Source organism: Aricia agestis, chromosome 10 (assembly GCF_905147365.1).
Source record: "Aricia agestis chromosome 10, ilAriAges1.1, whole genome shotgun sequence".
Taxonomy (NCBI): domain Eukaryota; kingdom Metazoa; phylum Arthropoda; class Insecta; order Lepidoptera; family Lycaenidae; genus Aricia; species Aricia agestis.
Genome location: NC_056415.1, coordinates 5,117,694 through 5,141,225, shown reverse-complemented (window position 1 = coordinate 5,141,225; position 23,532 = coordinate 5,117,694). Strand labels below are relative to the sequence as shown.

The following is a 23,532-nucleotide window of genomic DNA, read 5'->3' as shown; positions in this document are numbered from 1 at the left end:
ATCTGGAAATTCTTTGCTACTTTGGTTTTGTTTGCATACATTTGTTAGTAGCTTTTGTTATAATTATATTTGTAGAGCTTGTACATTTGCACACTCGAAGCAGACGACTACAAAATTCATCTAGGTATTTCATTTTCTTAATAACCACAGAAATAAATCAAGATAGAACGGCTAAGCGCGCGTGTTTCAATCTTGCTCTGTCGTGCAAGATTCGTTAAACGTTCATTCAGTCAGCGCGCACGTGTCGACTTAATTACACTAGAGCGGTTGTGCAGAATGCCTCATCGTGCAGTGTCTTATTGTAAAAACAAAAGTACGAAAGTAAATCGGTCAAAAGGAGGTCTGCCACGGGTAAGTTATTTGTTTTAACTAAAAGCAAAGCAAAAATTGACACGATCAATTCCTTAGCAACGCACGCGCGTCGCCGTTCTATCTTGATTTATTTCTTGGTTAATAACCCTTTTAAAATTGCTAAATTCATTAATAATTCACCGTTTTGCATTATAAATGAAGCACAGTATATTCGAGGCTGTTCGATGTTCGACTAATCGAACACTGTTTCGGTGCAAGTATAATAAGTAACCTAACATTTAAATTGGATTACCGGCCGCAATCGTACATGAAAATCGAATAGTTAGCGGCGCGGATGTTTCGTTAATTGGAGATACCTGTTTGATGCAACTTCCATTACCAGATATTGTTCGGCCCGAATGTAATTTGAAACCGCCCCGATCTATTCCACGCTGTGCTCTGCCGATACTTAGTTAATGTCGATGTATGTAGGACATTGCCAGCTGCGAGCTGCAGCGTGTATAATGATACTCTGTTATTGATGAAATCGAATATGTACTTTTTCTATAATTGCTTGGTAAGACCTTTGAACGATCTGGCATATTATGCCTTCACCACTTACTATTAGGGTAAATTGATATGTAAATATACTAGTTTTTCCGCGGCTTTCGCTAAGTAAAATAGTATTAATGGCGTACAAACTTATATTTAACAAACTTAGACCTGGTATTTGGGTATGTCCTTTCTAAGTGCATTGCCTTTCTAATTAATGTAATTGGATAATTACTGACGTAAAACCGAAGCCTGCAGTTGCATTAGAATGCGTAAAATCTTGCATCAATTAAATTAGTGTAATGTTTGTTTTATGCAACAAACTAAACGTCGGAGGCGAGAAGCGAGTGACGATGCAAATTAGCGGAATCACAATTAGCGCCTGATTGTTGTCTCCAACATTCAGAAACTAGCATTCAGCAACTCGCATTCAGCAACTCGCGTTCAGCAACTCGCGTTCAGCAACTCGCAGATTAACAAATATAATATCAACTGCGGCCCGCTCCAGCGATCAAAGTTTGCAAACTAACGACTGCATTTAATTGTTAGTGTGATAAATGCTCCTTTGAGAGCGAGTTGTCTTCCCTGATGCCATCTCGTTATGTCGATCTTGTGCATCGTGGAGCTGAGCTTATTCACTTGATATTTTCCGCGACTTCATTGCAATAAATTATTCCCGGCACCTGTGGTCTACTCTATGTATAGTCTACTCTATGTAGTTTAGTTTCGCCTACTTCACTTAAACAGACATAATATTAACACAATATTTGTTTCTAATCTATGTTTTTTTTTTTTATTGAAAGTATTCGTAGATTCCCCTTGAAAGTTCTCTTTGTTTGAATTTTATCCCTTTGATAAATTAATCAATGTAGCAAGCAAAATTATTGCTCTGGTGTCTAGACAGAAACAAAGGAACGACAAAAGGATCGACCAACGACGACCATATTATGCAGGTGATAATCGAAACTAAAAGGCTTAATAGATTCATGAAACATTCGTGCTGCTATCGCATGACCAATGACTCTAATGTGGCATTGACTACATGATTGTATTGTAGTTATACACTAATACTGCCCCGGCTTCCGCGTAAGAGTGAAGCCACATTGCCCCGTAACGTTGCGATTTGAAAAACGTTGCCGTAGCAGCCCGGCCCAACTCCAACGTCATAATATGTATTATTGTGGTGATGTTTAAATTTCTAATATTCATGCGTTGAATTGTCAAACAAAAGCAAAATAGAAAGCGCTTTCGGACGCAGATCTTCTGAATCCGATCTGAACCCCTAAAAATAACGGCCTGGAGTAGACGTAGAACTGCTCCTACAAGATCTTACGCAGTGATTCCCAACTTGGGATACCTCTTTTATCTCCGTCATCCGGAAAGTAGGACGCTTTACGCTATACTCGTCTGATATTGTTGACGTGCGTCGGCGCAACGCAGCTGTGGCAATGCGTTATTTAGTTCCGAAGCCGCAGTGCATCATAGCAACGTGGCCCCGCTGTACTCCATGTCACTAACGATGACTCGACACGCAGCTAATAACACGATTCAAATATTACGATGGAAATGTAAATAATTAGTTTAATAGTCGTAATTATTTAAATAACGTTATTATACGGTCGTTAGAGAATTTTACATCTATTAAGCGCCAAATGTTTCTGTACGAATAGGTTATGTTCAATGCAATAATTTATGTTGTTGACATATAAAACTTTCCAAGTATTTCTTTCTTTAGTTCTAATTCTTTTATTTACTTTCCGTATAACGCTATGTTTTATGAATATTGAGCCAATAAATGTTTGCTAGAGAAATACGTCATTAACATAAATAAACAAAAGTGTGCAATAACCATTATTTCACAGTCGTAAAAATAGTACATATTACATTGTTCATAAATCGCAGTTATCGCAGTGAAAATAAAGTTCGGAAAACTAGTACTAATAGGGATAACAATAAGTTACTGCTTGCTGTTTTGTATATAACATGGGCCGCGCTGAAAATTTGATGGTCCTTACACGAGGCAAGAACATGGAAATACGTTTCCAATATTAACTGAGCTCTCATCTCGACGAGACTCGATCTAGAGACGACCACGTTACACTGGAATGTCCTCGACGTGTACAGTTTTAAGCGCGACCCTCCGTCTTATGGAAGACTCATGTTAACAGTTAACGAACGTCGGACTCGATGCCGAGAAAAGTATAAGTTATAATAAGTTGGAAAAACTTTGGAGAGATTATTATCCTTATAAATTACGTAGTGCGTGAGAGATTGAATAATATATGTGGACGTGAGTGGCGTACGCGAGTAGCCGTCAGTTTGTATTAATATCGTGTACTGTTATTAGTATCATAAGTTTTTATTGGTGCCCACTGCCCTGTTTAGTCATAAGTCAAAAATAGTATCTGAAACAATCATAACTATTTTTAACAGTGCTGGGATTGTAAACAAGAGTATTTTGGTACAATCATAAAACTCCTCCATTTCTCCAGCAACAATTTCGTAGCCGGAAAGTTTAGGCAGAAAAAAAAATGTCGCGTTCTAGAAATTTCTATTCTTAAACCGTAGCTTTAAGATTTACGATAATATGCGTTCGTTCGTGCTATTTTGAAATTCCTCGCGAGCGAAAGTCTGACATTATTAAATGACTCCATTCAGTATTCCTCCGTATACTGACTAGAGACTAGCGTGCAAACAGGAGTAAAGTGAAAACTTACAAAGAAGATAATGGAGCCGGCTCGCTGTCCACCGTCCCGCTATCACACGAAGAAAGGATATTACGCGATAGATGAGATTTCAAGCTTTTATAAGTGTTCGTGCAATTTTTATAGACAGCGCGATTGTCAGTGTATGCTCACAGACTGATCTCTAGTACTGACCTACATTCGTGATAAAAAATTTGTAAAATCATTTCAATTACAAATAGAAATCCTGTAGGCGTAGCATAAAACGGTCGTAAGCCTAAAAATGAGTGTCTCTTCTTCCCTTAAATATAAAATGTGTAAAACCACGATTAATAATGTTGACCTACTTATTTTTACTTTGTTGAGTTTTGCTTAATTTGCAATTAAATTACAAATAGTACACAATTCTATAGAAATTCTTCCTTCAGCTATGCATCTAAGTTGCGCTATAGTTCAGTTATTAATATTACAGAGATAATGTTTGGAATTCGCCTTTGAGATAAGGTCTTACGTCTGATAGTGGAATAGTTAATATTCAGAGGGTCGTACAATCAGGGATTCCCCGGGCGACTCCCATCCGCGGCCGGGGCGGGAATTCCACTCGGATATTTTAATATTAATTCAAATATTCTAGAAAAGAAATATAGTGCATAATTGATTTATAGGGGTACTACAATTTACTGATACTCCGTCGGATTATGTAAACGTCCATAAATAGTGATACTGGTGGAATATTATGAAAATGTTTGTTGTAACTATACTTCAGTAGTATTATAGCTCTAATTATAGTTTTGTTAAAGTCTACTACTAGTCTTTAGCTCTACTTTTGTTAAAGTCTGATACAATTATACAAATCAAAGGAGGAAAGATTAATATGCTTCTTTTGATATATGGACTACAAATTAATGTCTTAACCGTTTTGTTAAAATTAGCACAAATGTCTATTGCACGGGAGGCCCTTTCCACTAGCTCTACCAATAGGTATGGACTTATTACGATATGTTTTATAAAAATCGCGAGACACTCTTTCTTGTTTTTCTCGCGATTTACACTTGCATAGCTAGCACAAGCACGTAGACAAACGAAAGAAACTAAATTTTGACAGTTTTACCGGAAAAACATTGGAGTAAAAGTTTCTTTCCTATCTCGATATCTTTCGCTTTTGAAAATCTATAAGTCAAGCATGACGATCCGCTTTTGACATTTAGTTTCTTGATTCTGTTTTTATTTTTATTATGGCACTTGGCTATAAAACCATGGCCAGTGTCGAGTAAATGGTGGCAAATTAAAAAAATCGATGTATAGCAACCCTGTCTATAGCCGGAATTGTAGTTTTGATCTACAAACTACGAATAATAAAGTTCCTTAGTTTTTATTATTCGTATTTCGTAGATCAAAACTATAATTCTGGCTATAGACAAGGTTGCTACACGTCGATTTTTTGAATTTGCCGCCATTTACTCGACACTGGCCATGGTTTTATAGCCGAGGTGCCATAATTAAAAAAAAGAACCAAGAAACTAAATGTCAAAAAAAAAAAATGCCGTTGCTTTAATGGTTGCTATGGAAAGAGTTTCTTGTCTTTGTCCACTGAAACTCAAGTCGATAGGTGGTGCCATGCTCGGGAATAAGATATGTAGACATGGGAAAGAAACTGCCATTACTTTCTTCCGAAGAATCGACTGGGAAACCCCGTGCTAGCTACGTTGATGTAATTAATTTTTGTGCCATGAAAATTTTAGGTATTTGATACCTAAAAGAATGCAACATCATCGTAATTAAAAACGTTTTATAAACAACAGTATTGCCGCCACCTGACAACAAACAGCATCCCAACTAGTTCGCCCGACACAAAGGCTTTCCGCTAAACTATGGAGCCAAAGGAAAAATGTTATTTCCCCTAAACTGAATTTAACTCATTTAGTTAATGGCCAACCTATTTACCAACTTTCCTACAATAGAGGAATTCCTTTTTTAAGTTTTAATGAAAGGTCAGAGTTTCGGGTCCGTCCGTCCAATTTCGCGGATCAATGAATTTGTTTAAAGTTATAGGAAAGCGTTTTAATGTAGCTTTAAATAATTGTGTGATGGGATTTACTGGGCCTTCCGGGGTGGCTTAGGCTTATTTATTAGCATTTAGACGTAGCGGATCATAGAAATCCATTAGGTAGATTTGTATCGTAACGATCATATCAAAGGGTTTTCGTGGTTGGATACCAGTGTCGATCCTGGCGACACACACAGGAGATACAGTGGTGGGAATGTGTGGTGGGCCAAAGCCCATTAAAAAAAAATATCGTAACGATGCCGTCAAATGGTTTGAGGGAGTCAGAAAATTGTAGGTCCGAAACATGCATTGACACGACTGTACATCGATTTCGATTTAATACTATAAAAATACAGCTTCAAACATGTATCAATCCAGTCGGATCCTACCAAATAAAAGAACAATATTCCCAATATACGAGTACGTTGCTAATGTTAAACGACAGATTTTTTATAGTATATTATCGTAATTAGGATACTGGTTAATTTACAATACATGCTGAAGTGTCAAATGAGCACGTATACCAAGATTGTTCAATGTTGTAAGCCAAAAATTTAATAAAATATATGTTGATGTCGTAAATAATCAGGATACCTGAAACTTTCCAATAATTATAGTATTCCAATCAAATTAAGGTAAGCGAGTATTCGGAATTCGAGAGGTGAATTTACACGGAGACATAATGCTGTATCCACATTTCCACGAATTATTGTATTTCGCTACAGGAGTTATGACTCGCTGTTAATAAGGTGTTTTATTATTGCCATAATATTCCGATCTCATCCAGATACACACCTTTTATGTCACACACGGTAACATATTATTATTGTTTGTGACATTAATAAAGAGCTTCTATTTGTACTAGAGATCGCCCAATGGTCGAAATTCGACCTTACTTGCAACGACATTAGGACTACTACCTATATTTTGTAAAAAAATATTGACTTCATCATAGTTTTTTTCAATTCTTGTCTCTGGGACTCAGCTGATCTCAGTCTGGCCGTTTAAGCATTGTCTAATAGTATCTAAAATTAAATAAAAAAACAATAATCCATAAATAAAAGTCCATAATCAACCATAAATAAAAGAGTATAATTCGTATGTATAGGCTTATCACTCAAAAATCTGTCATTTTTCCTAGTAGTAGTGTCGTAGTACGTGTAACGTTTTATTTGTTAAAAATATATATGATAAAAGCATAATTTTAAAATAATATTAGCTCGATGCACTCCTTGACCATATAAACTATAACTGTGCAAAATTTCATGCACCTACGTTCCCCATTTTTCTTAAAAAGGGTTACAAAGTTTTTCTCTCACGTATTAATATATAGATTTTCCATGTAATTATGTAAGAGGCTAGATCCCGAACCGGCATTGGCATTATTGTCGATTCGACTTTAAATTAATGTCTTTCAAAATATCTATTATCAACTTATGCAATTATAATTTGCATACTTCTAGTCTCACGCACACAAACACCGTGCAAGTCTGGCAACGTGAGCACTGAGCACTACAGCCCGAGCCATACCGAGCCGAAGTCTGGCCGTAACAAAACGACGTTAGACAAATGTTAGTTGGTTTTCGTTACGGAATCTCTTGATTCGGTTGCCGCGCTCAAAGCTAAAAGCTCAAATAGTTAAAAAAAAAATTATCGAGGATTATGATTGTGTTTATAACAGCTTCTGTTGTTGTTCCAGATAAATCCGATGTCGGTTGCGGACGGGTCTCCCTGGCACCGCACGCGGATGCCGTAGCTCTGTCCCCGAGTGCGCCCGCCGTCGCCGTGATGAGCATACCCCGCCAGGATGCGTCGGCGGCCGTTATAACGAGGCAGCGGACCCGTTCGTCAGCACGAGATGGCCGTCAGCGGCGCCCTAGCCCGCAGCCCGGCGCGCGCGCCCACCAGCTCCTATGAGATGTGGAAGCACGGCAAGTGGCGACAGAAGTTTCCACCGAGGACTAGCGCGGCTATCACGGTTCCGAGATAGAGATCGTACAGTATACTAGAGGCCTAAGTGTTAGTGTTGTGTAAATATAGTGGTGGTAGATGTTAGGGATGTCGGGCGAGGGTCGCAAGGCGCGCGCGCCGCTGCTCGAGAGCGGGGAGTATGCGCACGCGCACAAGACGGCGGCGCCGCTGCGCTGCTGCTTCTGGCTCGCCGGCCACATCAACGTGAGGAAGTGCGTCGCCGGTGTAATGTTGCTGTCCGTCCTCACAATATTCTTCTATACCAATTATGTCACGGCACCGTTCACAAGGTGAGATAAAGTTTGACCGACATTTTTAAAATTTCATTTTTAATTATTTAAACATTTATTGCACACAAGACACTGTTTACATAAAAAAATGACATAGAAAGACGAAAAAAGGAACTGCTTATTTCTAAAGAAATTTCTTACAGCAGCCCTACGGAGAAAGATGTGAATTGTGACATAAGACATCAGATAGAGCGTGCGCAATTACAAGATTATACTACATCTATATTATAAGTACACAAAACTAATAATAATAATAATAAAATATATATGTATTATGTTAACCAAAATAAATAATAGTACAATATTAATAATTATAAATAATAATAATAAAATATACTACTTAATCCCACTTACTAACAAACAATATTATACAGTCCGCTGTCTTCATCTGTCGTGCTATTTTTCCTATTTGCCAGACACAGATAAGCAGACATCGTAGCTAACTATGGAATATTTTTATAAAAGGAGTTAGTGCTAAGTAAAGCGAAGCGGTACGTATACTGTAATGCTGCGGCCGCACATGCGTAGAGCTTCGTGCTTGAGACGATACCATTGGACGATCTGCGTGTATCGTCCAATGGTATCGTCTCATAGCACGAAGCTCCGTGACGATAGACGCGTGTGCGGCCGCGGCATAAAAAATATACGTAACGTAGCAAGCTCTTAGCAATGTCTACGACAATTCGTAGCATACAAATATACGGACCCCGTGGGTTTAGCGATTATTATTTTCAATGAATACTCTTGAGCACGGGTCGATAAATTCAAATTATCATAAAGCATCATCAATGGCGCTTTAAATTTAAATCAGTATAAAATTTAAAATTAAAACATCGCGAAATAAACTCAAACATAATTAATTACTGTAGTCGAAATGCGTTATTCGAACAAAATCCAATTTACTCGGTTACTATCGGGTGCAAACACGTCGCTGGGGGGTAAATTAATAATATGAAATTATCGCGCGCGGTCAGATCGCGCAGAACAGCATAGATTAGTGCGCCTTTGTTTGTGTTGCGTACTATACACCGAAAACTGTATAAACAGTGTGATGTAGTGTAGTGTTACAATTCGCATTACAATTGTGGCCGAAGCTCAAAGCCGAAGCCGATTAAACGGTTATCATTTATTAGTTATCACCTTCAGCCTAAACGAAGCTTAAATTTTTAAATGTCTGAGATTTTTTTAAATCTCAATTTATTCCGGAATAACTTAAAGTAGGTGCAACTCTTTAATTCGGATGACCATTTTTACAATCAATAGAAATATTTAAAATTATAATTTAAAATATCAGATAAAATTTGAAAGTAGGTCGAGTCAGCTTTCGTTTAATTTCTATTTTCTAAATTCATCTCTAGCGAGTATTCGACTTCGGCCCATAAAATTAATATACCTAACAGAATAAAGCAACAATCACGAAATCTGTCAAACTAAACCGAAATTTGTTTACATCTGTGTGTAAAAATATGTGTACGTATACACTTACACAAGCATGACTGCATAATTGAACATGATTTCTATGAGATTAAATTGTCAACGTGCGGCACGTGCCGACTGGACGTCAAAAAAAGATTGCTGCTATCATGTATCACACGTCTCTTTTTACCACGCGGTGTTACTGATAGTGACATCTCGCTTGTTCAGGCCTTTGTTTATCTATTCCGCTAGGTATATTAACTTTATGCTTCGGCCTTGATATTGACTGAAGCCGAAATTTTGCCGAGGCTGAACAGGGATAATTTGGCCGAAGCCATAGCTTCGGTCCAACACTACACAACACCTACACGCTTAATTAAGTCGCTCGAAGTAAGGCAAGCAAATAATCCATTGTCCGAAAACGCAGATAGGTTTTAGAACGCGAGAACTCCAAATAAACAAAACATTTTTGAATATTCGACCGGAATTGTTCGCAGTGACATACCGAAACGTCCCCTGTCTAATCGTATACAGAACCACTGAATAGCGCTTTGACAGTTGTGGACTTTACTCGAGGCTCTATTGTTGGATAGGCCGGCAAAACCTCCACATCCTATTACGCAGATATACAGGATATAACAAAACTAAGTGATGATAATTTAACCCATCAATCCCCAAGCGGCAGCCGGCTATTGTGTCTGCGACACCCACGATGGAGGTGCTACAGCGTTCATTGCTTGTAATAGTTGATTTTGAATTCCATGTTACTATGAGTTACTATATACCTACATGCCCCAACGTCATTAATTTGTCCATAAAATGATAAAAAAGTAATCCTTTCAACGCTGCTGCTTTCACAGTCAACTCTACATAAGGGACACATGCACACCCTGAAGTATTATCACTTAGTTTTGTGACACCCTGTATTTGCCCCCGGGTGGTACACTAGCTTTTACGCGGGGTAGTTACCTTTGATGGTGTCCACCTTTATCAAACACCAATCAATAATACTTTACTTTTATCTAGGTCTCGTTTGCTTGATTGTTTGTGTGGACAGATACAATTATTTGTCATGAGGCTGTGACATTAGCTAATGTCTGATGTTAAAGAAGTAAAAAAATATTTATATTATTACTTATTATGTTTGTGTAAGGCATTCCTTGCTCACGAGTAATTAAATCCCGGACGTTTGGAAGGCATGCGTGGGGCCGAAGCCAACACTTTAATTCATGAAGCCCTAAGCGGAGGCATCCGGCCGCGATAACAATAGATAAGCTATTGTGTCTCGTTATTCCACGATCGATGGGTTATGGCCCGTTACACAGTTTTGATATAAATGTAATATGATACTAGCCGGCGACTCTCCCTGTCCGCACTATGAGAGTACGATCAAGAAGAGCCAGCGGCCAGTGTAGGAGTATTGCAGAGAATGGATACTAATTTCTAGAAATGATACAGGGCTATGGCCTGGGGTGAGGTGTTAGTGGACTGGGTAACTAGGACAATGGAAGGACTATGGCGTCTGCCGATACAACGTGGAAACATGTATCGTGATGTTGGCAGACAGCTTTGACTCGCCAACTCTTTAAATTGGCCCCTCAAAATGGGCTCTAAAATAAAGTGGTGAGCAGTTAATAGATTTTCGTCTTTTATATATAACGAGGTTTTGCCCGCGGTTCCTCGCGTTAAGAAGTATTATTATATACACACTTTCATCCCCTATTTTAACCCAAAATCCTTTCTTAGCGGATGCCTACGTCATAACATCTACCTGCATGCCAAATTTCAGCCCGATCGGTTCAGTGGTTTGGGCTGTGCGTTGATAGATCGCCATGTCAGTCAGTCACCTTTAAGTTTTATACAGGCTGTAACAAAAATAAGTGATAATACTTTATGGTGTGTACGTGTTCCTTGTAGAGAGTTTACTGTGAAAGTAGCAGCGCTGAAAGACGAAAAAAATTTTTCACTTTTGTATGGGCAAGGGCCCGAGCGTCACGAGTTTCCCCATACAAAAGTGAAAAAATTTTTTGGTCTTTCAGCGCTGCTACTTTCACAGTAAACTCTCTATAAGAAACACATACACACCCTAAAGTATTATCACTTATTTTTGTTACACCTTGTATATATATATATATATATATATATATATCTTAATATATATATTTCTTGTGTGCGTGTGTATGTGACTGAACTCCTCCTAAACGACTGGACCAATTTTGATGAAATTTTTTGTGTGTGTTCGTGGAGATTCGAGAATGGTTTAGATTTACAGTTTGGTCTACTGGAAAATGTTTTTTCAATTAATTTCTTATTTATAAGGAGTTGTTGATTTTGGAATGTTTTACATTAGATCCGGCGGACGGCGCTATCATCGCATTCAATATTATTCTATTTCAATTTAGAATAATATTGAATGCGATTTACTCCGCCGTTTGTGAACCGATTTTCAAAATTTTTCTTTTGGTATATGTGGTATCATCCCAATTTGGTATTATATTCACAAAAGTGGTGATCTGATGAAGGATGCAAAGTAATCGAGGGAACTTCTCAAAATTTATATGGAAACATGTGGTGACTTCAGTTTCGTGAGAAGTATTCTAAGCATGATTTTGCAGCGAGGTATACCTGGTATACCGTGGTTCGGAAGGTGCTGAGAGAACTCCTGATTCTTTATAGATACAAGTTTGGGAAATTCGGCGTTGTTTTAAGAACGGAAAGCATATGCTACTACGCAAATTACATTCATCATCATCATCATCATCACTACCATTTTATACCATACATCGTCCCATGGTTATGACTTATGAGCCTATAATGACCCTGTTATTGGTACTTTGCATAGTCTTTTAGATCGAGACTCGAGTTTGTCAAGCGATAATTTAAAAAAATCGATACTTAATATTGCTTGAGAGTATATTTGCTTGAACTGAGAGTATGTAAGATAGTTAATTTATCGAATAAGACTATAGGTTATTTATTATCACGCTAAAACTAATACGACCGAAGAAACTCAGGAAAATGTGGGAAAAACGGGGGAAATATTAGAAATTACGAACTACTGGAGCAATTTTTATGGCAATATTTGGCACAGATATAGAGTAAACCAAGTGAAGGGAGTAGGGACATAAGAACTATTTTTATGGGAAAATATCCGGTTTTCGTAAAATTCCTAATTTACGCGGGCGAAGCCGCGCGGGACATCTAGTATATATATATATATATAGCTCCCACACCGATTTCGGTGACGGTGGCCGTTTTCATTGATACTAGGCCAGCTACGCAGGAGTAATTTTATAGTGCCCAAGTGTGTGCGCAGTACACAAGAGCACTCTCTATTCCTTTACTCTCATAACCCAGTGGGACGGAAGACCGACACGACCGGCGAGAGATCAGGCGCAGGACCGACTTTTTGCATGCCCATCCGACGCATGGATCATCTTACTTGTCAGACAATCAGGTGATCAGCCTGCATTGTCCTAACCAAACTTGGAAATAACATGTTTCCAACGCGGGATTCGAACCCACGACCCCCGAGTCAAGAGCCGCGCTCTGTACCACTAGACCACGGAGGCGTTATTATATATATATATATATATATATATATATATATATATATATATATATATATATATATATATATATATATATATATATATATATATATATATATATATATACTAGATGACGCCCGTAACTTCGTTGTGCCAAAAATCGTTTATCGTGCGGGAACCGTACATTTTTCCGGTATAAAAAGCATTCTGTGCCCTTTCCCGGGACTCACAGTATCCATACATACCAAATTTCAGCAAAATCGATTTAGTGGTTTGGTCGTGGAGAGGTTACAGACATACAGACGGACGGACAAACAGAGAAACAGACACACTTTCGTAATTTAAAATATTATAGTATGGATACGTCAAGGAAAATAACTTGCTGGGAAATTGCAAGAATTCCCGTTGGGCGATTCCATTATCGCGGGTGCAACAGTTTGCACACTTAAAGCTTCCTGCAGGCAAAATGAAGCATATTTATTAATAAAATATCCCTTGAAGGGATACATTTTAACTAGTTTAACAATGATTTATAAATGAAAACCTCATCAAATGTATGAAGGGCCACAAAACAGGTTTGAAATGCTGTCGCGGGTGCAACCAATTTGACCCTCCATTAAGAACTGTGATGAGTTCATATGTGAATACTGTTTAGTGCGAAACTTTTACAAAATAACTTGCCTATATTTCAAAATAGCATAAAACAAAGAAACTATATAACTAGATAAAAGTAATTATAGTAATAAGTACTAGAAATTATTAACATTTCTACGATCGCGGGTGCAACATCAAAATTCTCAAATATGTTTAAGGTGAATTAAATCGTAATTCTCTAACAAATTTTAAAATTTTTGACATGAAATATATAATTATACTAGTAAGTTTTTAATAACACTGCACCAAATTGTAGTTTTTTTGAATTTTCAGTTGTTTATTGGCCTGACAAAATTAATCGTCTAAATCACTCAAAACGATTGAATAGTGTAATTTATACAAAAGATTTCTACGTATTGCTGTATAACTATACTACAACTAAACATTGATTTGAAATATACGCTATTTTAATTTAAAAATATGGGAAAAAACATCGCGTCCCTTAGATGATATTGTTTAAAAACGTTCTAAATTATTTGAATTCCATTTTTTACCGATAAAAGTTGTTTTTTTAGTAAATACACATCTTCTTACGTATATTCCAATTAAAAAATGTAACTAATGCTCATTTTAAAAATTCTCGTTGAGGACCGTCTGTAGCGGAATGGTCCCGTTCATATTTTAGACAAAACCAGCAACGAAGGTGCTTTACTTGTCTACACGCGTCGTACATCTAATCAGTTCAGCTAATTAGGACCTATTTTCGAGCTGAAATTGTACCTAAAGCTTTTGTTCTGATTTACGCCAAGTCTCAGTCTGTATCTCTAGCAAAGTGTTCACCGTCCAACTTCGTAAACATGTCAGTCCTAACCGCTAATAAAATTAGAAACGTCCTCTGGAACACTTTTAATTTGATTTTGACTTTCGCCAACTTTCGCATTGTTTGCGGCTATCCTTTTAAAAATTATACTAATTTGGGGCTAAAATAAGGCGATTCCGAGTAATTAGGCGGATGTCGTGTTGCCGCTATATTTTATTTTATCGGCTTAAATTTACAACGCCGCGATGAGCGGTGGGGAGGAGGCGGGCGGTAAGTTTTCCGACTCGCTGGAATTTATAGCAAAACTTGTGTTCGGACTAATTAATGAAAGCCGCTTTGGCAACGTGCAAAACTCAATAATTTAAATACCGGTAAGCCGTAAACCGGAGACGCCGATCCGAAAATTGATAATATTAGGGATAAGGATCGGCTTATAATTAAAATCTTGTTTTGAGATTTGCTGAGAGTGAAGCCACTCTGCTTCGTTGTGGTGCGTTGCGTCGTCGAACGGAAAAAACGCATTTAAACCAACTTCCAGAACGGAGGAGGTTATATGTTCGTCTGTTTATATATTTTTTAGTGTCTAAACACTCTAGGCCGAAGTTACAAGGCGGAAATTCCGCATGATTACGCCTGCAATGTCAAACGCATACAATATACGGACGGAACGCGACGGAATAGTGTGTCATCGGCAATTTAAAATACATTGCGGGCGTAATCATGCAGAATTTCCGCCGCGTAACTTCGTCCTAGGCCCTAGTGGTTTTAGACACTTATGCCAAGTAATTGTAGCAAAGCCCGCATGCACGCACACCTTACATGACAGTGCAAAGTGTCCTTTCCCTCATTACGTCAAAAAATAGGCATCCGATGAAGCTAAGTATAAATTATTGTAGCAAGCGTCGACGCACCGCAGTCCGCAGCAAAACAGAGCAATGTTGCTTCGCTGTTGCCGTTCATTGTATCTAAATTAATAAAATTTATTTCCTGCTAGTTTAAGAATTTCCCCTTTGGGATATATCTTACCTGAAATAAACGTTTTTTTAAAGTCCTTCGAGAGACACGTGGATAACATTTTACAATAACTAATGAGAATTTTTATGTCTATGTAGGTTATTATAGATGTACTTGATAGTTGATACATTTAAATAGCCATAAACTAAAACCGTTAACATAATATTATGTCCCTGATTACAAAATATATAAAAAAAACTTAAGAACTTATAAGTTCAAACAAAAACCGCTTAGTAAATCGTAACGTTGTCCACTATCGGTCGGAGATACTGCACTTCACTGTCGGTCTTAACTCCTAAGTGCCTCTCGGAATTAACAGCATTAAGTGCTTGATGCAGTTCTTCGCAGTTGTTGAGAGGTTTACTGTAATATTATGTGGTTTGGATGTTTATCGTTGTTTTTATGTTTAAAACTGTTGTAAATAACGTAATAAACAGCTTTGACTTGGGATGATTATGACGATTATTTAACGAATAAGATGGAAATTGATGCAAATGTTATTTAAAAGTATTTGGACGCAATAAAATACAATCTTAACTACAAAAACCTGATGATGAATTATTTCGAAACCGGTCGTGTTTTTTTAGCTAAAATTTATAATAATTAATGAATATAGTGGAATAAGTGCACGTATAATTGTGTTTTATTTGTATTTAACTACAAAGGTTCTGAAATTCATATGTAACAACCTTTTAATTTAATTTAAAGTTGTATGAAAGTTTTGTGGTTTCCCGGAATTCACGCCTCGAAACAGTTACAAGTACAACATAATCCCTGAAATGCCTTTCGCGGAAGCCTCGGTCGTCAATCATTTCGAGATTAGGCAAAGTTTGCGAGCACTTTGCTACTATTTGCCGTGCGATAGTAATAAATTGACTGGATTAAGGCGTGTAGGGTCAATCGCGTAGTGACAATAAGATAAGCCGGCGATCGCTGTTAGCCGAGATTAGCCAGCTACATACACGGGGATTAGCCGGCCGTATTGCGGTGTGCTCGCGATTACATTAGCCAATGACAATTATTGTAAACTCAAAAGTTTAAATTGTAATGATGATTGTGTACAAAGGGAGACCGTAGTTACAGTTATTAACAAAGCGCTGCCGGAATACAAAATGAGGCTTAAAAGTCTAAAGGTATTTTGTATGATGTCATTTCAAATAAAGGTCCGTATTTAAAAATTTAATTTAAAACATAACATTTTTATACTCGTAGGTAGATAAGATAACGTGTATTCTACGTATCCTGTGTAAAATCAGATAAGTCGAGATACACTCCTAAATATTCAGCCTGAAAAGCGGTACGAACGTTGTCTTTTAACTGGTCTAATTATAATAAAGGGAGCGATGAAAAAAACAATTTTAATGAAACTCTTTTGGGGGTAGGAAATGACAGTGCCTTGGCTCAGTTATTCTTTTCAGGCATTCGCTAAAGTTTTCCCGCGGCCGGCCGGGGTTTCATTAAAGCAAAGAGGCCACAGCGAGCCGCGGCCCGTGTAGTCAGACTGGGGATGAATATTTTCCCAAATTCCTTTTATTTATTCTGACGCTATTGAGATAAACCATAATGGCCCTTTGATGTGGCTCGACTTAAGCGCAGCCTTAACTTTGGCGCGCCGTTTGATTGATTTCCGTCAGAATTTTGTCAGGCCGGATTACATGGTAATCAATTTCCACAAACTTTTAATTGCATTTGCTTTATTTAATTATACGGTTTATAAAATTGATGTGAGAGTGTTGCCATCTGTTTTGTTGTTGTTATCGACATATTTGTTTGTTTAGTTAATGATGTTAATATGAAATTGTTGCGGAGCCCAATTCCGAAACCATAATGTTTAACCCTTAATTAGTCGCATGGGGTCAAATCACTTTCAAACCGAAAAAAATATGTACTTACTAGAGTTCTAGGAATGCAACGACGATCTCGGTAGTCTCCTAACTCCTATCGGGGTATCCTAATAAGTGGTAGCCGGTCAGCTAGCTCTGGTGCATGCGTCGCTACTCTCTTGAGCGCTGACCCCATGCGACCACTATTTTTGTAATATTATATTTAATTGTTTGATTATTTTTGTTATAATTTAGGATTTTTCATAAATATATTTTTCTATTAATAGCATTTTCTTACATTATTTCTTTGTAAGAATGTAAATATGAGTCAAGACAGTGTAGTACAATAGCGGCTGAAAGGTTTCTGAAGATCAAAGATATTTTGTGAGGCTAGCCTCCGAACTTCGAAACTATACACCGATTTTTGATGGCCATGAATCGGAAAGCAAGATTGAAGAGTCCAGTAATGATTAAAATTATCTCTGACCACTGGATGGTGATAATGATGATGATCAGGGGGTGATGACCAAAACTGCGTAAAAAATCATAAAAGTGAGGAAAATATGTTTGTCAATATTATCTCTAGATCTAATTCCTTGGTGCTGCAAAAAAAATCTGGTTATCAGAGTGAAAAATATATTTTTTTTCATCTCAATCTCAGCTTTAGTAATATTTTGGACATTTCGAAACAGAAAAGAAGTTGATTATTTTTGTTGTGAAGAGACAAAGAAAGGTTTTTGTTGATTAATATTAATAACAGTAAGGCCCTCTAACAATTTGCATAATTGATACTTCGTTTTATTCATTTCTTCAACTTAATTTTCACTATAGACCCCATGCGACTACTTGTGTGATTTTCTTGATGCGCCTAATTAAGGGTTAAATGACAAGTAGATATAAAAATTATTTTTAATGAAATAAGGAGGCAAACGAGCAAACGGGTCACCTGATGGAAAGCAACTTCCGTCGCCCATGGACACTCGCAGCATCAGAAGAGCTGCAGGTGCGTTGCCGGCCTTTTAGGAGGGAATAGGGTAATAGGGGAGGGTAGGGAAGGGAAGAGAAAAGGGAATAGGGTAGGCGATCGGGCCTCCGCTAAATTCACTCACTCGGCGAAACACAGCGCAAGCGCTGTTTCACGCCGGTTTTCTGTGAGAACGTGGTATTTCTCCGGTCGAGCCGAGTCGAGTTGAGCCGGCCCATTCGTGCCGAAGCATGGCTCTCCCACGTATAGTATTCAAATGATACCTGCGAATATTCATTTATATGTTTCCAAATTCCAATCAACACATTTCTAAAGTCTACCTAATATCAGCGAGCTGTATACAAAAGATACTGCTCATCAATATTCGGCCTCTTTCCTCTATTTTTATTTTCAATTCTGAGCTCAGTTTTTGACGAAATATGGAAGTAATGAACATGGTGAAGTTATGAATATTTGTAGAGAATTAGGTTTTAGTTCGCGAGTTAACTCGTTACGGCTTCATTAGTTGGAACCACGCGAAACGTAACTTCACCTTAATTCATAATTGAAACTTTAACGTGTTCCAGCCGAGTTGTGAACTTATTAGTTATGTTTTATAACGCTAGATGGATTATATTAATCTTGATTTTCACGTGGTGAAATGTTCGAAAGCTTAGGTACCTGTTGTGTGGGCAGACGACCTCTGTGGCTCAGTGGTGAGCGCGTTGGTAGCTCAAGCCGGGGGTCGCGGGTTCGAGTCCCGCCGACGGAACAAAAAGTTTTCAAAGTTCCTGGGTCATGGATGTGTATTAAATATGTGTATGATATAATAAAAATCTTAAATATATGTATAGTATAAAAGTATTAAATATATTTCCGTTGTCTGGTACCTGTAACACAAGTCCTTCGGGTACTTACCACAGGGCCAGACTGACGTGGTGTGAAGCGTCCATAGATATTATTATATTATTATTATTATTATATTAAACGAAAATCCTAGCTACAATACCGTAGTAGACCTGATCTTGAGTCAAGGAATTAAACAAATTTTCAGATGAAATAATAGAATCCTGTTAGGTCATTCGATATTTAAAAGGTTCACTTTGTAATCTGACCTACCTTTAGAATTAAGGTACTTACCCATTTGGCATTAGATAAATCCTAATTTTTTAATGCTCATAATATTCTCATGCTTCAGCGAGCTCCGAGGTTTTTGGGGCTGACAAGTAAGCCAGTGCCGTGCCGGGCTAAAACTGACCTGCACTTTCATCAAGCATTTTTGACAACTCGGAGCTCGCGATTGGAGTATACGAGACCTATCGGATAGTGTCGAATATGATGGATGTACCATCAGTAGTCTTCTTGAAATAAACACAATGTATGTTGTAGTTTGGTGTGGCGCGACCGGGTGCCGCGGCCGCTGTCGCAGTGCTCGGTGCTGGCGGCGCAGACGGCGCGCGACCACCGCTCGGACGCGCGGCTCCGCATCGACGCCAAGGTGCTGGTCATCGCCGAGTCGCTGTACTCGAGGCTGGGGCGCGATATCGCCGAGCTGCTCGTCGCTAACAGGATCCGGTGAGTTCTCATTCTATTGGTTGTAAAAACAGTCGCGCGACCACCGCCCGGTCGCGCTACTCCGCATCGACGCCAAGGTGCTGGTCATCGCCGAGTCGCTGTACTGGCGGCTGGGGCGCGATATCGCTGAGCTGCTCGTCGCTAACAGGGTCCGGTGAGTTTCTATTGAAAAAAGAAGTAGTAACTGACGCGCCCTTCCGCATTGACGACGCCCCGTTTTTACGTCGGTTCATCTCACGGCGACGGCAGCCTGTTGGGAGGTCAACAAGTAAGACGACTGACTCTTACAACGACGACGCGTTGGTGTTGTTAAAGCCGGTAGTAGGACTAGTAGGTGCTTTGCAAAATTTTAAATAATTAAAATTGTACCTGTGGGACAGCATAGGCTCTTAAAAAAATGTACCAAAAATGTTGTATAGGTAGTATTAGTTATTAAACTAAAAACGAACCGACCAGGAACGTTACATGGCAGATAAAATGTAGCTCGCGATCCCGAAATTCTTGTTCGAAAAATGCCGAACAGTAAATATTGTATGGAAATAAACATTACGTGACGCACCCGTAGGTACGTGAGGTCGCTGACAATAATCTACATCGTGATATAGGTTACAGGTAGAGCTTACCTTTCTACTTTTTATTGCCACGTGTAGGCTTCGTGGAATAATAAGGTTTGGACTCTCTACAAGCATGTTATCAGTAATCATCAGTGTTGTGGTTATAGTGGTAACTTTAAGGCTTCACATTGGTCCTTTGTGAATAACCATGACTGATACGATTAATGCCACTAGTTAAAGACGAAAATGCCCATCTATATTATGTAATCGCTCATGTTTACTGTGCTGTCGTCAACTACAGCTGCGGCGAGTGTGCCGGTGTATCTGGTGTACAGTGTACAGTATGTACAATGGCTGGGTGAGGAAATTAAACACAGATTACTGTATAACTGAACACTACTACTCTGGCGGCTGTTGGTGGAGAAGTGATCGTCGCTGTAGTCGGGCGTCCACTCCAACTATTTCCAACTACCTCCCTAGTAGGCGCGTCCATCTTTAATACACTACATTTACCCATCATGGGTTAATGCGAAAAGCTGTACTACACAATCATAGTACCTAAAGTGGCTCCGCAACGAACACCATGCCACCATAAAGGCGAAAATATAGCCAGGAACATTCGCGTTATCTATCATCATCTTACAACTCAATATAAAAACCTGCTGATTTCCCTATCCAAAAACTTGACGAAATATAATATTATGCTGTAGAAATGGTAAACCAAAATTTCGACCCCTCTTACTTTGACAAAGGCATTTTAAATCGACTTTCATACGACCCTCCTGTCAACATTTCGTTACCTAGGTTTGTCGCTGTCGGCATATTATATTATGTTTGGGAAAATGTTAGAAGTGTAAGGGTACGAACGAAAATTAAATTCCTTTACTCATTTATTATCTCAAACAGGTAAATAGAAAAAAATCATTCATATTTCATCATTTCTTAAAAGGCAGTCATTTTAATTGCAAACAGCTCTAAGAATAGCGTTTAAAGTGAATTTAATGAACTGCGCTGAAATTCTACGAAAATAGGGATACAGCGAAAAGGTACATTATTTTCAGTTCAAGTAAGTTCCTAGAACATATACTTAATATGGGTTCCACACTTCCAAAGCCACGTGTAGGGTTTGTGGAATAATGGACATTAAATAAAAGTTCTTCATTAGTTTCAGGTTTAAAAATATATTCGGTACATTCCTATTCCTAATCAAACATAATCCTATGAATACTCTACAAAACTTGATATTTTGTCAATCACACCTGTTCTAAATCTATAAAGCTAATATAATATTAACCTGGCCGGGAACGATGCCGCCTAGCCGTAATGCATTACTAAGCGACGCATGATCCGTGCAATGTCGCATTCACAAACGGGGATACTGCTGCATATGAGAATAGATTTGGTAAAGCCATGGATGTCACTGGACTGAGCGGTGACAAGTTTAGAAAACGCTATACCGCATACGTAATGCGCTCGTCATAACGTGTATCTAATCATTGTAATGCGTGAATTCATAACAGAAACTAGCTGATCCGGCAACGTTGTTTTGCCACATACGTTCGGAATATTTAGGTATGAAAAATGGGTATAAAAATGTTGACGGATTCTCCGATCTAACCGATAAGGGACACACATCAAAATTGGTTCAGCAGCTTCGGAGGAGTTTCCAAACCGCGACATGACGCGATATTATGTAACAAAAATAGATTCATGCAATAAAGATGTGTTTAAAATAAAATACTTTTTTCTAGAGTGTAGAATCTAGACTACCTATAAGTACGGTCTACTCTCGGGGTGTACTCGTAGGAAGTAGGGAAGAGGGGTACAATTTTCAAAAAAAAGATTAATAAATTATCTATACATACTGGCTGTAACAAAACTAAGTGATAATGTTTTAGGATGTGTATGAGTCCCCTATATAGAGTTCGCTGTGAAAGTAGCAGCGCTGAAAGATTAACTTTTTTTACTTTTGTATGGGATAATTCATGACGCTGGAGCGCTTGCCCATACAAGAAAAAAAATTGCTCTTTTAGATCTACTACTTTCACAGTGAACTCTTTATAAGGGACTCTTAGGCTGCGTTTCCACTGAAGCGGAGCTTAGCGATGCCCGAATCGACCAATCGTGTCGTGCTATTCCAGCGGAATGACAGCGAAGATTTCGAGCATGGTGATTGGTCAATTCGGCACCGCTAAGCTCCGCACCGCTCTGCTCCGCTTCAGTAAAAACGCAGCCTTACAAACCCTAAAGTATTATGACTTTGTTTTGCAACACCTTGTTTAAATACGCGAGCGGCGAGTCCAATAGTATTAGTGCGTGAGAAGAAAAGGTGAATACCGCTTATGCATAGATTACAGGGCACTTAATAAAAAAGCAGTAAAATATTATACCTAATCTATTCTATGGTGAGGTTGTCTATGTTACTCGGTGAGAAAGTTCAAATAGTTTTTTTTAACTGCTTATTTATCAACGTGTACCTGAAACTTACTTATATGCTCCTCGTCATACAGAATGATGATTGAAGATGCAATGAATAATTCAAATGTGGCCATGACCTGATTCTAAGAACGCAAATGAATTGAATAAATTGAACTTAGGAGAAGTATGTGCATGCTGTACCTAACAAGCACGTATCTGTGAAGTTCCTGGTAAAACTTATACGTGGGAGAGCCATGCTTCGGCACGAATGGGCCGGCTCGACAGGAGAAATACCACGCTCTCACAGAAAACCGGCGTGAAACAGCGCTTGCGCTGTGTTTCGCCGAGTGAGTGAGTTTACCGGAGGCAAAATCCCCTACCCTATTCCCTTCCCTTCTCTACTCTCCCCTATTCCCTTCCCTTTCCTTCCTTACCCTCCCCTATTACCCTGTTCCCTCTTAAAAGGCTGGTAACGCACTTGCAGCTCTTCTGATGCTGCGAGTGTCCTATGCGACGGAAGTTGCTTTCCATCAGGTGACCCGTTTGCCCGTTTGCCCCAACCCCCCAATTTCATTAAAAAAACACTTGAGGCAGACATTAGAACCTTACTACCGCACTCAGATTTTTTTTTTACATAAGCATTATCTGTCATACTCTTCATTAAATTGAATGTTAATCACAATTAAATGTCTCTGAGTACGGCGCACTATGGAAAATGGTAGAACTAGAGCATATCATAAATGGTTTTTAAAAATATTACAATTTGAATGAAATATTTATTGCATTCGATACTCTAATAACTAAATAATCCTAATCAGACATTTTTTTGTACTACGAGTAAAACTGTTAAATATTTTTTTTTCATAGGTTGAAGTAAGTTGAAGTAGCGGATGGCTCATTCAAATGTTTGCATACACATAATTCAAATGAATATTGTGAAAAAGTATATTTAGCACAAGCATGCGGTT

General features: G+C 38.4%; 1 protein-coding gene across 2 annotated transcripts in view; it reads left to right on the top strand.

Annotated features, from left to right (window-relative positions):
* Positions 1-23,532, top strand: part of LOC121731427 (bifunctional heparan sulfate N-deacetylase/N-sulfotransferase) — a 169,034-nt gene that overhangs the window by 78,883 nt on the left and 66,619 nt on the right. For both annotated transcript variants that reach the window (XM_042120843.1, XM_042120844.1), the window contains exons 2-3: positions 7,274-7,835; positions 19,407-19,592. In XM_042120843.1, coding sequence (XP_041976777.1) covers positions 7,624-7,835; positions 19,407-19,592 — 398 coding nt within the window. In that variant the 5' untranslated portion in view covers positions 7,274-7,623. The remainder of the gene's footprint in view (positions 1-7,273; positions 7,836-19,406; positions 19,593-23,532) is intronic.